The sequence below is a fragment of the Ranitomeya variabilis genome, chromosome 1 (genome assembly GCF_051348905.1).
Source record: "Ranitomeya variabilis isolate aRanVar5 chromosome 1, aRanVar5.hap1, whole genome shotgun sequence".
NCBI classification, from domain to species: Eukaryota; Metazoa; Chordata; class Amphibia; order Anura; family Dendrobatidae; genus Ranitomeya; species Ranitomeya variabilis.
In genome coordinates, this window is record NC_135232.1 from 272,142,815 (window position 1) to 272,156,888 (window position 14,074).

General features: G+C 42.4%; 1 protein-coding gene across 1 annotated transcript in view; it reads right to left on the reverse strand.

Annotated features, from left to right (window-relative positions):
• The window catches only part of SLC5A1 (solute carrier family 5 member 1), a 169,015-nt gene that overhangs the window by 39,114 nt on the left and 115,827 nt on the right, over positions 1–14,074 (reverse strand). Inside the window, exons 6-11 of the mRNA XM_077293857.1 lie at positions 13,581–13,686; positions 8,350–8,430; positions 7,987–8,207; positions 7,761–7,896; positions 7,571–7,678; positions 5,052–5,202 (exon numbers count right to left, since the gene is read on the reverse strand). Coding sequence (XP_077149972.1) covers positions 5,052–5,202; positions 7,571–7,678; positions 7,761–7,896; positions 7,987–8,207; positions 8,350–8,430; positions 13,581–13,686 — 803 coding nt within the window. The remainder of the gene's footprint in view (positions 1–5,051; positions 5,203–7,570; positions 7,679–7,760; positions 7,897–7,986; positions 8,208–8,349; positions 8,431–13,580; positions 13,687–14,074) is intronic.

Here is a 14,074-nt window from a genome sequence, read left to right on the forward strand (position 1 = left end):
GTCTCCAGCATATTGCCCCCAGTGTGTCCAGCATTCTGCCCCAGTGTGTGCAGCATATTGCCCCCAGTGTGTCCAGCAATCTGCCCCAGTGTGTCCAGCATCCTGCCCCCAGTGTGTCCAGCATCCTGCCCCCAGTGTCTCCAGCATATTGCCCCCCGTGTGTCCAGCATATTGCCCCCAGTTTGTCCAGCACATTGCCTCCAGTGTGTCCAGCAATCTGCCCCAGTGAGTGCAGCATATTGCCCCCAGTGTGTCCAGCAATCTGCCCCAGTGTGTCCAGCATCCTGCCCCCAGTGTGTCCAGCATCCTGCCCCCAGTGTGTCCAGCATCCTGCCCCCAGTGTCTCCAGCATATTGCCCCCAGTGTCTCCAGCATATTGCCCCCAGTGTGTCCAGCATCCTGCCCCAGTATGTCCAGCATCCTGCCTCCAGAGTGTCCAGCATCCAGCACCCAGAGTGTCCAGCATCCAGCACCCAGAGTGTCCAGCATCCTGCCCCCAGTGTGTCCAGCATCCTGCACCCAGTGTGTCCAGCATCCTGCCCCCAGTGTGTCCAGCATATTGCCCCCAATGTGTCCAGAATATTGCCCCCAGTGTGTCCAGTACATTGCCCCCAGTGTGTCCAGCAATCTTCCCCAGTGTGTCCAGCATATTGCCCCCAGTGTGTCCAGCAATCTGCCCCCAGTGTGTCCAGCATATTGCCCCTAGTGTGTCCAGCAATCTGCCCCTAGTGTGTCCAGCAATCTGCCCCCAGTGTGTCCAGCATCCTGCCCCCAGTGTGTCCAGCATCCTGCCCCCAGGGTGTCCAGCATATTGCCCCCAGTGTCTCCAGCATATTGCCCCCAGTGTCTCCAGCATATTGCCCCCAGTGTCTCCAGCATATTGCCCCCAGTGTCTCCAGCATCTCTGCCCCCAGTGTGTCCAGCATCCTGCCCCCAGTGTCTCCAGCATATTGCCCCCCGTGTGTCCAGCATATTGCCCCCAGTGTGTCCAGCATCCTGCCCCCAGTGTGTCCAGCATCCTGCCCCCAGTGTGTCCAGCATTCTGCCCCCAGTGTGTCCAGCATCCTGCCCCCAGGGTGTCCAGCATATTGCCCCCAGTGTCTCCAGCATATTGCCCCCAGTGTCTCCAGCATATTGTCCCCAGTGTCTCCAGCATCTCTGCCCCCAGTGTCTAGTATTCTGGCCCGGGCCCCCCGGATTGCCGTTCACAATAAAAAAAAAAAACGAGTTCTCCTCACCTGTCCATGCTCCAGCGGTGAAGCTCCCTCCAGCAGCGTGCACTCGCTGGCGACTGACAATGACATCAGATGCCGGCGACGTGCGCCCTGCGGCTGACATCAGCTGCCAGCCTCCAATTGGCTGGCGGCTGTTAACTATTGACATGCGGGTGCGCGCCCGCACGTCAATAGCGTTGAAACTGCCGCAGCGCCGGTAGGGGCCCGGTGAGCAGATGAGACGGGGCCCGATGCGGGCCCCCTCTGCCCACCGGGCCCATACGCCAGTAATGCCCTGATGGCGGCGGTCAATCTGAGCGGTTGCCCAGGGCCCCCCCCACACCACTGGGCCTGGGCTACCGCCCAGATTGACCTCATTATAATCCGCCACTGATTGCAAAGATCCTGAGAATGAGTCCCTGAAATACCATGCTAGAATGGAATAGTGGTCATTGATGCATTCATTTTCTAAGGATAATAGCCGAATGCAGCAATCCCATACAGAATGAATAGAGCAATATGTGTGGTTAACAACATTCTGGCATTTTAGAACCCTGTTTAGCGATCAGTGGGAATTTTAGCAGTTAGAGCCCACTAATCAGAAAGTTATCATCTATCTGGTGGAAATAACCCTTTTAATCACATATGGCTTTTAAATAATTGGTTTTTTTTTTGTTTTTTTTCAATTAAAGCATCTAGCATACTCTACAAGATGTCTATGGCTGTTTTTATATGGTGGGTATAACCTCAACCTACTATATGTATCTCAGGATGAAGTGCAATACTTCACAGAGTTATAGTTTTTTCAGTTGATTGGCTTGTAAATGACATAACTTGTAAACCAGTCACAAGAGGGTCTTTTTGGGAGATGTGGGGTTGGAGAATCATCACATATTGTGAATCACTGATCTTCCATTTAGCCTGTGTGTTTGTGTTTCATGTTAAATTGATTTAATTTCTTTTGGTGTTGAAGAGGTTAACCATCCTTTCTATGCTGGTTAGAAACTTGCAGCTCCATCTCACAGCTGTTCCTGACCTGGTCATTTCCGCTCTCTATAAAATCTGAGTAGACTTTATCTTCCTCACCAATGAAAGTTTTACTTCCTAGCTTTTTGGAGTCGCTGTGCTGAGTTGGAGATCGTTGTTTCTGCTGAAGATTGTTGCATGCTGTTTTTGGGTGTATGCTTTCATCATTGTCCTATTCCCATGTGGTTTGTACATTCCAACCCTACCCCTCTATCTTTGGCGAGTGTTTTGTATGTTAGTTTTTTTGTTATCCCTGTTTGTCCTATGTGTTTATACACTAGCATTTCTGTCCCAGGCCTCCTGGGGAAGGGGGATGAGACAGCTTAGGGTATAACAGGAGAACAATAAGGCTGGTGGGCCAAACCCCCTTACCTTTAGAGGTACCTATGGGAGCAGGGATAGTTAGCGTTCCAGCCCTAGGGACAGTGCAGGGACCCTTTCTCTATTTACATACAGTCACAGCGTGACAAAAACTGTGTGTTTTTAAAGTTTATCAATAATTAAGGTTTTACACTGTGCAACAACTTAGTCACATAGCTTACATGGTTGAAAAAATAAACATTTCCATCATGTTCAACCAACAGATGAGAAAGGATAAAGAAAAGGAGTATATGTACAACCATAATGCATGATACAGTCTGCTGTAAAAGAGCTAATTTTCCCTGCTGGTCACAATTGTTGATTTACTAGAACAAACTTTCAGAAAACAACTTTTTATATTTACAAACGCATTTATATTATTTTTTTCTGAAAAGCATCTGAGACCTCTTTTGAAAGCATCAATCGTACCTCCTTATGTCTTTCGGGAGACTATTCCACAAATTAATAGTTCTTATGTTAAAAAAGGCCAGCCCAGTATCCAATGTAGAATCTTTCTCCAGATGAAGGGAGTGACCTCTTGTCTTTTGAGAGGGTTTTTACATGAAACAGCTTTTAACCATACATTCTGTATGGGCCATGGATGTTCTTTTACAAGTTAATCATGTTGCCGTTTAGATGTCTCTTTTTAAAAAAATATATATTTCATTCTTTTATTCTTTCTTCATAATCTTAAGATTCTTAATGGCCCTTATCAGTTTTGTTGCTCTTCTAAATACCTTTTCTAATTCGAGGGCATAGTTTCTGTAACGTCTGTTTCAGGCTACAGGCTCAAAAAGCCTAGATCGGACAGTACCTTGGACAGTGGCACAAGCCACTCCAACTAGCAGACCCCAGAAAAAACCAACACCTGTTAAGCTCTATACAGGGATCTGGACTTACAATGGAAAATTGTATCCACATAAGTACTGCCATCCGCCAAGTAGGGTCAAAATCGAGAAACTGAATAAAGGACAAAATCAGGATCCATAAGAGTAGTCAGAAAAACTTAAGCCAAGGTCAAAACAAAGAGCAATGAAACAACAAGGAACTAACAGACAGGACTGAACCAGAGAAGCACAAGACTATATCTGGCAGATTCCAGCAGTAAGCTGGAAGCTTTATTAGGGTGTGATGCTCTCCAATTGGCTGGAGCAGGGAGCTGATAACTCCAGCTGGAAAACACATGCATCCATACTGCCATACCAGTTAGCACAATGGTTCCCAGCCACCCAAATCGAAGTGGCTGGATAGAACCTGTGCCGTACAGAGTTTCTGGTTCCAACGTCTCTTTTATCACCAGCACCGCCCATTGAGTGAATACGTCGGCGCCTGGCAACAGTAGCAGATGTTGCAAGAGTGGGTACTGGTGGAGATGTGACAGTTTCTATGAACTGTTGCCCAGAACTGAACTGCATATTCTAAAAGATAAAGCACTTACTGTATGTAAGAACATACAGTATGTTGCCCACATATTTGGTGCCCAGGTGAATAACCTTACATTTCCTTTCATTGAACTTCATATGCCACGTTGATGCCCAAACACTAATTTTGCCCAAGTGAGCTTGTAAATTATGAACATCTTCCACAGACTGCACTATACTATATAACTTGTTGTCATCTGCAAAAAAGGTAACGACACTATTAATCCTGTCTTCTATCTTTGGGATACACCACTTACAACCAGAGACCATTAGGAGTAGCAATCATAGACTACAATTCTCTGGGTGGGGTCTTTGACATGAGACAGTTTTTAATGGAATTACAAACATTACTTTCTAAGCCTACTGACCTTAATGTACCCATTAGGTGATTATGTGGGACAGTGTCAAACGCCTTTGTAAAGCTCAAAACCACTATATCCACAGCTGTGTCTCTGTTCACGTGAACATGAACTCATGACCTGTGATGTGGATCCCACTGAAGATGGCTATACGGCATGCCTTGATAATATGGCCGCTTTTGGTTTCGCCATTGACCATTGGTTGACATGTAATGCATTAATAACGTCTTGGAAACTAATTACTGACAGACTAGTAAATATTTTGGTAAATCTTTGTTTGATATACAGTATTCAGTCATTCCACACTAATATAAGGAATATGTCTTCTGGATTTAGCATGGCCTACTCAAATATGACATATCGTAAATGAATATGAATTATGCTTCACTTCAGGCTATGCATGATGGGAATGTTATAAAGTATTAGAATAGAGATATTGTTTTTAAATATTGATTCATTTACAATGGTTAATGGATAACTACAGGAGCAATTCAACAACCATTACAGATGCTGAAGGGTCAGTCAAGCACTTAATGGCTACTCAAAAAGCTTTTAAAGTAATAAAATGGCAGTCAAACAGGGAAACACCACACTAGTACTTTTTCAGTCAACATATGCCACCCTAAATATGGGAGAACAGTCAGGTGAGCCACTGTAGAAGTTTCTATTACCTCCCAGCTATCATCAGCTCTTTCTCTGAAGCCTTCTTACGGATGTTGGTGTAAATGTCCATGGTAAACAGGGTACTGGCACTATTGAAGATGGATGTTAAGGAACTCATGAGAGATGCCAACATTACTGACAACATCAAACCACGAAGTCCTGGGAAATCAAAGAAAGGTTAGCAAGGATGAATTGTGATGCTACTTTAGTAAACTGTGACTAAAACAAAATAAATAATAGGAAGAAAGGTGCCAAGCTGCTACAAATGAGAGATTACTCATGATGGTCTATTAAACTATCAGCAGCTCTGAAGTGACAGTAGCAAGAAAAAAGTTTACAGTTATTACATTCACAGTTGTTGCCAATCTTGTATACAGTGGCTATAAAAAGTCTACATACTCCTATTAACCCCTTCACCCCTGGGCAATTTTACATTTTTTTCTTTTCATATTTTCCTCCCCCTTCTTCCAAGAGTCATATTTTTTCTTATTTTTGTGTCCACACAGCCATATGAGGGCTTATTTTTTCCAAGACGAGTTGTATTTTGTGATGCACTGGAAAGCGAAAAAAAAAATTCCAACTGCGCTGAAATTGAAAAAAAAAGTGTAATTTATTTATTTTAGTTTTTTTTTCTTAAATGTACCATGTTAACTATGGAGAAAAACTGACCTGACAATATGATTTTCCGTGTTAGTTTGATCACGCAGCTACCAAACATGTATATTATTTTATTTAAGACAGATCTCCTGCTGACATAGCAAACCATCGGTGCTCTGTAGTCACATCAAGGGCACAGCAATGGGCATGTAGAATGACACGTCCCCCTGCTGCGTGTTAAATGCCGCTGTCAGAGATTGACAGCAGCATTTAATTGGCTAACAGTCATGGGCGGAGCTCCACTCCACCTGTGGCTGTTAAAGGCACATGATGGCTGATTAAATCCATAGACTTAAATGCAAGTCACACATGACTGCAACTAGCTCGCAGCTTTTCTGCAATTTAACCATTTTTTTACAGAAAAATCACTGCTCTAAAATAGTTGCATGACAGCAAATTGCAGATAAGTTGCTGTTAGGGCTAGCGGAAGGCACCAAATAATTAGAGAAAAGGAATAAGGTGCGTTCGCAGCCCGGGGTCCACCGTGCAGAGATGGAACCTGCTGCTAAGCAATGACAGACTATATGGCGGTACAATGAGAATACACACACGGGTTAGCTTCACCCTGTGTAAAAGAAGCTAACCCTGTTGCGTCACAGGGCCGCAGTACAGCACGTAACGAAAATAATAATAAAGTAGCACGAGAGTGCATGCGGTGCTGCACTGATGGATGCCACTAACCACCCAGACTTGGGTTTGGAAAGCGCAGTGATAGCGCATGGCGCCGCACTGGCGGTCACAGCAATAGACGCTGTTTGTGTATTATGTTGGTAAAGTCGGGCGCTAGATTACAATCATCCTCCTTACGCGAGCATTCAAACACAAGGGAGGGGATGATTAAAGAGCGACTTTCACTCACAACACACACACATAAACAAGTGTATACTAGCGCATGGCTGTGCGGCCATGCGAACCTTTTATAGCTGCAGCAAGTTCAGGACCTTTCTAGAGGACCAATGAGAACTGCTACAGTAACTGAGCAACTTCAGGACCTTCCTAGAGGACAAATAGGAGCTGCTGCAGTACCTGAGCATGTGACCCCAGACCTCCACTGAGAGGTCTTCCTTTGGGCATGCTCAGAAGGGGAAAAGCAGGACTTAGTCCCAGAGACGTCTGCTCGCTGCTAATCAGTACAGGCTACAATGGCAGAGCCTGGAAAGGCAGCAGTAACCCTTTGCACAGATTCAGACTGAGCGAGACGCTGGGACCGACATCTCCGCTGAGCAGGCTCCACTGCAGCTGATGCAGAATGAGAGACCGCAGCAGACAAGGTTCGAGATTCCCCCTGTGCAGCAGCGGGAACTCGACTCCTAACAGTTGCCCAAATGTTTTTTTAGTAGCCATGGCCTTATACTTTCAAAACCCAAGTTGACCTATAGGAAGTAAATATTCCTTACTCCCTACCAGTAATTATACGGATTCCCAGATCAACATTTTATATTAATACTCTTAATCCTGGTTTTATTCATTTTCTGGGATATTAGCAACAAGGGGTGTAAAACATTCCACAGGTCAAGCTGTCAAGCTTATTAACCATTTAACATTTCAAGTAATAGTGAACAGAAGTGTAGAAATTCTAAAAATCTGAATTTTAATCTTTACAACAAGTCAAAAGTATTGTCATACTAGACTCGCTAACCTTTGAAGCAAAATGCTATCCAATATTACAAATGTTAAGAGATTTTGGAGAAAAAATAAACAGTACAGATTGAAGGGAAATTTATTAAAAGCAGACAATATTGCTGAATGGCCCATGAATTAAAATCCTCCCAAAACATGCATGTTTTTGGTTAATACAAAGTACTCTGCTGTTGTCTTGCACTTGCCTGTATATTACATATAATAAGTGCTATATCTGAAGGCACCTTACCATCTGGCATCAAATCAATCACCAACTTGGGGTAAGCGATATTGGTACATCCAACTTCTGCGTCACAATATTCTTTACACTTAGATGGTACCACACAAAGAACTTCATCTAAAAAAAGAAGCTAAAATTATAAATGAATGACAGTGTAATAGGAAATAGTAAGTATTTTACAAAGCTCTTGGGCATTTACTTGTGTATAAAATGCGGCTGATCATTCCGGGAAAAACCATCAAAAACATGGGCAACAGTTTAAGATATCCACACAGGATACAGCCAGCCTTCACATGTGACATGTTCTTGGCAGAGAGACATCGCTGAACAATTACCTAGCACCAAAAAACAAATGAGAAAGGTTTTCCTCATCTACATTCTTCATATAAAAATTCAATCTGAACTCACTAGAATCTCTACGTTACCTGATCTGTGCACCAGTACCAAAGAGCCAGGATGGAAAGACCAAAGATAAGGCCAGGCCATGGCATATCTCCAGTTATAGGATCTCGGAAAAGGTGGAATGCATCAGCTCGTGGAGTGTAACATTTTGGATCAATCAAAGTGCCATTATCATATACTTCAGTAGGAATGGCTGCCATATATTTATCCATGAATGACTCATATCCTCCAACTTTGTTGAAAGCTGAAAGAAATTTTCTAAGGTTAAAGAATGGCACATAAGCTAATCCAATGGGGTAGATAGAAATGAAAAAGGCAAAAATGCCCATTTAACATATTACCGTAGTAGTTCTACTTGTTAAGTAAGGTGATTTTAGCTCACTCACCAAAGCCCAAAAGTATGAATGATCCTACAAGCATGATGATGGTTTGCAGAGTGTCTGTGTAAATGACAGCAGCCAGGCCACCTAGACAACAAATAAGAACAGTTAGCAAATCAGCAAAAACATTCAGCTAAGGCTCTGTTCACATCTGCGTTGAAGGATCTGTTAGGATTCTCAGCCACAGGTTTTGTCTGATTTTAAGGTAAGAATAACACATCATGCAGGGCTATTGTTACTGTTAAAGGCATCATGATGGAACTCAACCAGCCCAATTATTAGTCAGTAGATTTTGTTGAGCCCTGCTGGGGTCCATTATGCAATGGTTTTATTCAATCTAATGGGGCAGATGGAAATGAAGAGAGCACCATTAATTTATCTTTTCTGCTCCTATGCTGAAACAATGTAATTAATTATGTAAATGCCTTAAGTGTCATTAAGACATCAGTTTTTGTCATACGATTTGTAGCCATGTTTTTCACGGGTACTTATTACAGTCTATTGGGCTGTTCACATGTCCAGGTGTTTTTGCTGGTCTGCAAAAAATTACAGAGACTTGTCCAACTTTGATCTGAGACTTAGGTCAAGCTCATCAATGCAAGTCTAGAGGTCGTGAAAAATAAAATTGGGCAGAACTCAATTCGTATGCTGGCTGCTGCTCATTTTTCATGATTTCATTGATAAGAGAATGGTGAGAAACTTCCATCAGTTTTTTTCATCTGAGAAAAACTGATGAAACTCAGACCAAACTTTCTTGACAAAAGCTGACACATCAACCAAACTGTTCAATTTTCTCATACAAGAAAATCACTGATGACTGAATGAACTCTTAGATAACTTTCTGTAGAATAATTTACTACTCTTATCTTATCAGCTTTAAAACTTATAACAGGTGTACATTCTGTGACATAGCGATTACGAAGTGGGTAGGGGTACACTCACTGCGATGGGAGGAAAACAGGAGGCACGTTCCTTTAACCCCTTAACCCCCAAGAGTGGTCTGCCAATTTTTTACAATTCTGACCACTGTCCCTTTATGAGCTAATAACTCTGGAATGCTTGCATGGATCCCAGTGATTCTGACACTGTTTTCTCGTGACATATTGTACTTCATGATAGTGGTAACATTTCTTTGATATGACTTGCGTTTATTTGTGAAAAAAACTAAAATTTGGTGAAAATTTGGAAAATTTCACAATTTTCCAACTTTGAATTTTCATGCCCTTAAATCACAGAGATATGTCACACAAAATACTTAATAAGTAACATTTCCCACATGCTCACTTTACATCAGCACAATTTTGGAACCAAAATTTTTTTCGTTAGGGAGTTAAAAGTTGACCAGCGATTTCTCATTTTTACAACACCATTTTTTTTTAGGGACCACATCACATATGAAGTCACTTTGAGGGGTCTATATGATAGAAAATACCCAAAAGTGACACCATTCTAAATACTGCACCCCTGAATGTGCTCAAAACCACATTCAAGAAGTTTATTAACCCTTCAGGGGCGTCACAGGAATTTTTGGAAAATTAAAAAAAAAAAATGAACATTCAACTTTTTTTTCACAAAAAATTCACTTAAGATCCAATTTGTTTTAATTTCCCAAGGGTAAGAGGAGAAATTGGACCCCAAAAGTTGTTGTGCAATTTGTCCTGAGTATGCTGATACCCCATATGTGGGAGTAAACCACTGTTTGGGCGCATGGCAGAGCTCAGAAGGGAAGGAGCGCCATTTGACTTTTCAATGAAAAATTGGCTGGAAATGAGATAGGACGCCATGTCGCCCCTGATGTGCCTAAACAGTGGAAACCCCCCACAAGTGACATAATTTTGGAAAGTAGACCCCCTAAGGAACTTCTTTAGATGTATGGTGAGCACTTTGAAACCCAAAATGCTTCAAATAAGTTTATAATATAGAGCCGTAAAAATAAAAAATCATTTTTTTCACAAAAATGATCTTTTCGCCCCCAATTTTTTATTTTCCCAAGGTTAACAGGAGAAATTGGACCCCAAAAGTTGTTGTGCAATTTGTCCTGAGTATGCTGATATCCCATATGTGGGGGGAACCACTGTTTGGGCGCATGGCAGAGCTTGGAAGGGAAAGAGCACCGCTTTAGAATGCAGACTTAGATGGAATGGTCTGTGGGCGTCACGTTGCATTTTCAGAGCCCCTGATTTACCTAAACATTAAAAAAAAACAAAAGTGACCCCATTTTGGAAACTAGACCCCCCAAGGAACTTATCTAGATGTGTTGTGAGAACTTTGAACCCCCAAGTGTTTGACTAAAGTTTATAACGCAGAGCTGTGAAAATAAAAAATAATTTTTTCCCACAAAAATGATTTTTTAGCCCACAAATTTTTATTTTCCCAAGGGTAACAGGAAAAATTGGACCGAAAAAGTTGTCCACTTTGTCCTGAGTATGCTGATACCCCACATGTGGGGATAAACCACTGTTTGGGCGTACAGCTGAGCTCAGAAGGGAAGGAGCACCGTTTTACTTTTTCAATGCAGAGTTGACTTGAATTGAGATCGGATGCCATGTCACATTTTGAGAGCCCCTGATGTGCCTAAACAGTGGAAACACCGCAATTCTAACTGCAACCCTAACCTGAACGTACCTCTAACCCTAATCCCAACCCTAACCATAACCCTAACCACACCCCTAACCCAAACACGCCCCTAATCCTAATCCCAACCCTAATCCCAACCGTAAATGTAATCCACACCCTAACCCCATCCCTAGCCCCAACCCTAGTCCTAACTTTAGCCCCAACCCTAACCCTAACTTTAGCTCCAACCCTAACTTTAGCCCTAACCCTAACCCTAATGGGAAAATGGAAATAAATAATTTTTTTTATTTTAGTATTTTTCCCTAACTAAGGGGGTGATAAAGGGGGGTTTGATTTATTATTTATAGTGGGTTTTAGTTTGGCAGCTGTCACACACTAAAAGATGCTTTTTATTGCAAACAATAGTTTTTGCATCACCACATTTTGAGAGCTATAATTTTTCCTTATTTTGGCCCACAGAGTAATGTGAGGTCTTGTTTTTTGTGGGACGAGTTGATGTTTTTATTGGTACCATTTTCGGGCACATGACTTTTTTTTATTGCTTCTTATTATGATTTTTGGGAGGCAGAATGAAGAAAAACCAGCAATTCATGAATTTCTTTTGGGGGGGCGCTTATACCGTTCCGCGTGTGGTAAAATTGATGAAGCAGTTTTATTGTTCGGGTTAGAACAATTACAGCGATACCTCATTTATATAATTTTTTATGTTTTGGCGCTTTTATACAATAAAAACTATTTTATATAAAAAATAATTATGTTTGCATCGCTTTATTCTGAGGGATATAACTTTTTAATTTTTTTGCTAATGACGCTGTATGTCGGCTCATTATTTGCGGGAAAAGATGACATTTTCAGCGGTGCCATGTTTATCTATATCCGTGTTTTTGATCACGTGTTATTCCACTTTTTGTGCTGCGGTATGGTGATAAAGCATTGTTTTTAGCCTCTTTTTAGGAATTTAAAAAAATATATTTTTACACATGTTAATTTATTTTAACTTTTTTACATTGTCCTAGGGTGGGACATCACTGTATAAAGTCAGATCGCTGATCTGACACGTTGCAGATTACTGTGTCAGATCAGCGATCTGACAGGCAGTGTAGGAGGCTTCTCAGTGCCTGCTCTCAGCAGGCACTGACAAGCCACCTCCCTGCAGGACCCGGAAGGACTCCATGGCCATCTTAGATCTGGGGACCTGCAGGGAGAAGACCCTCGGAACAACGCAATCACATCGCGATGTTTTGAGGGTCTCAGGGAAGCACGCAGGGAGCCCCCTCCCTGCACGTTTCTTCCCTATGCCACCGGAATGCTGCAATCTTGTTTGATCACAGTGTTCCAGGGGTTAAAGTGCCGGGAGTGGTCCATGATTGCTCCTGGCACATAGTGCCGGGTGAGAGCTGACACCTGGCTGCAATCGGCTGCGCTCCCCTCGTGAGCATGGCTGATCGCGTATTACGTACTATCCCGTCGATGGTCATACGGGCTCAGGTTACCTCGACGGGATAGTACATCAGAAAGGGATTAAAAGTTCATGTGGGTTTATTGCTTCATAAATCCCAGAAGCACAAACAGAAAGTAAACAGCCTTTAGAGCAGGCAAAACAAAATAGCAATATCCATAGCAGGGCTCTGCTCCATTAAGCCTGTGGTTAGTGTACAGGATTCAGGCTCTGTCTGGAGCCAGACACACACAGGAGGCCTTCTCCCTCTTAACACACAGACCCTCAGTAGCTTCCTGGACTTTCAGGAAGCTTCAGCCAGCTCCAGACTCCCACATGGCCTTTTCTTTTCCCTCTCTCTCCATGTGGTCTACCCAGGAAGCATATAGGACCTTTCTGACATAACAGGAACAACCCCCCCAGAGGTATGTGGTGAACTAGATCCGCCCATCACTTTCTGGTTAACTCTTAAATCCAGCACTTTTCAAATATACAGGTTTGTGGGACAAGACCCAGCAACCTGGACCACAAAAAACAAAAAGACAGCGCCACAATGGATGGTGAAAAAATAGGAGCTTACATTTATTCTGCCTCCTGTAGTGACGTTTCGGTCAACAGACGTGCTTGATAAAGGTCTTTTGACCGAAACGTTGCTACAGGAGGCAGAATAAATGTAAGCTCCTATTTTTTCACCATCCATTGTGGCGCTGTCTTTTTGATCTTTGTGGTCTTGGTACTGTCCGGGATGGGCTCCCTGGTTTTGGACGTGCGCCCTTGTGTCCGCTGAGACCTTCAATCTATATATAAAAGGGGGCGGTTTTGACTTTCTTTTGTTTTAACTCTGAAGACCCAGCAACCTGTCCTGGAGTCAGATCGCAGCAGACCCCTGTCTGTGCGATACATACCTGTCTCTACTGATACAACTAGTTGGTACATCAGAATTCATATACTTATATGAAACCAACAATTTCTAACATTTAAGTCAGTTTCAGGAGATGCTGTTGATCAAAACTGGATATTGAAAGGAATGTCTAATGTATTTCAAATGGTTTCCTCAGAGCTGAAAGTTGTAATATCCTAAACTTACTGATCAATGGGGGTTCAATCACTGGGACCGCCATCGATCTCGAAAACAGGCCCATGTTGAGTGGAGCAGAGGTGTGCATTCTCCACCTCCTGCTCATTCATCGTCTATGGGACAATTCCAAGTAAGCTTACCTACCAGTAACAGTGTACAAAGCAGTGATCAGTAGCAGCATCACGATAGCTATATAGATATTGATCCTCATAGCTTGTTGGATGAAAATGGCTCCAGAGAACATGTCAGCCTAAAAAAAAGAATATATTAGTGGTATTGGAGATATTTTCTAAATGTTGTAAGAGCGCAGAGTACCAAAGAGTTTTTAACACGAAGAAGCAATTATTCTCTCAATGTGGATACAATACTTATAATTGTGTAAGATATTCTGAATGGAGGTAATGTACTGTATGAGAAAGAAAGAAGTTCTACTCCTTGTAGCTCCAGTCTTCTATTGTTATATATTTTCAGCCTGAATGGCTTGAAATGCACATAAATGGTTATACTGTTACATAGTTATGTAGGCTGAAAAAAATAGATAGGTTTATCAAGCTAAACCTATCTCCACCAGATATACATTATCTTTCGCTAGATTGTTTATATCCAACAATTCTATATGTTGTGAGAAAAACATTCAG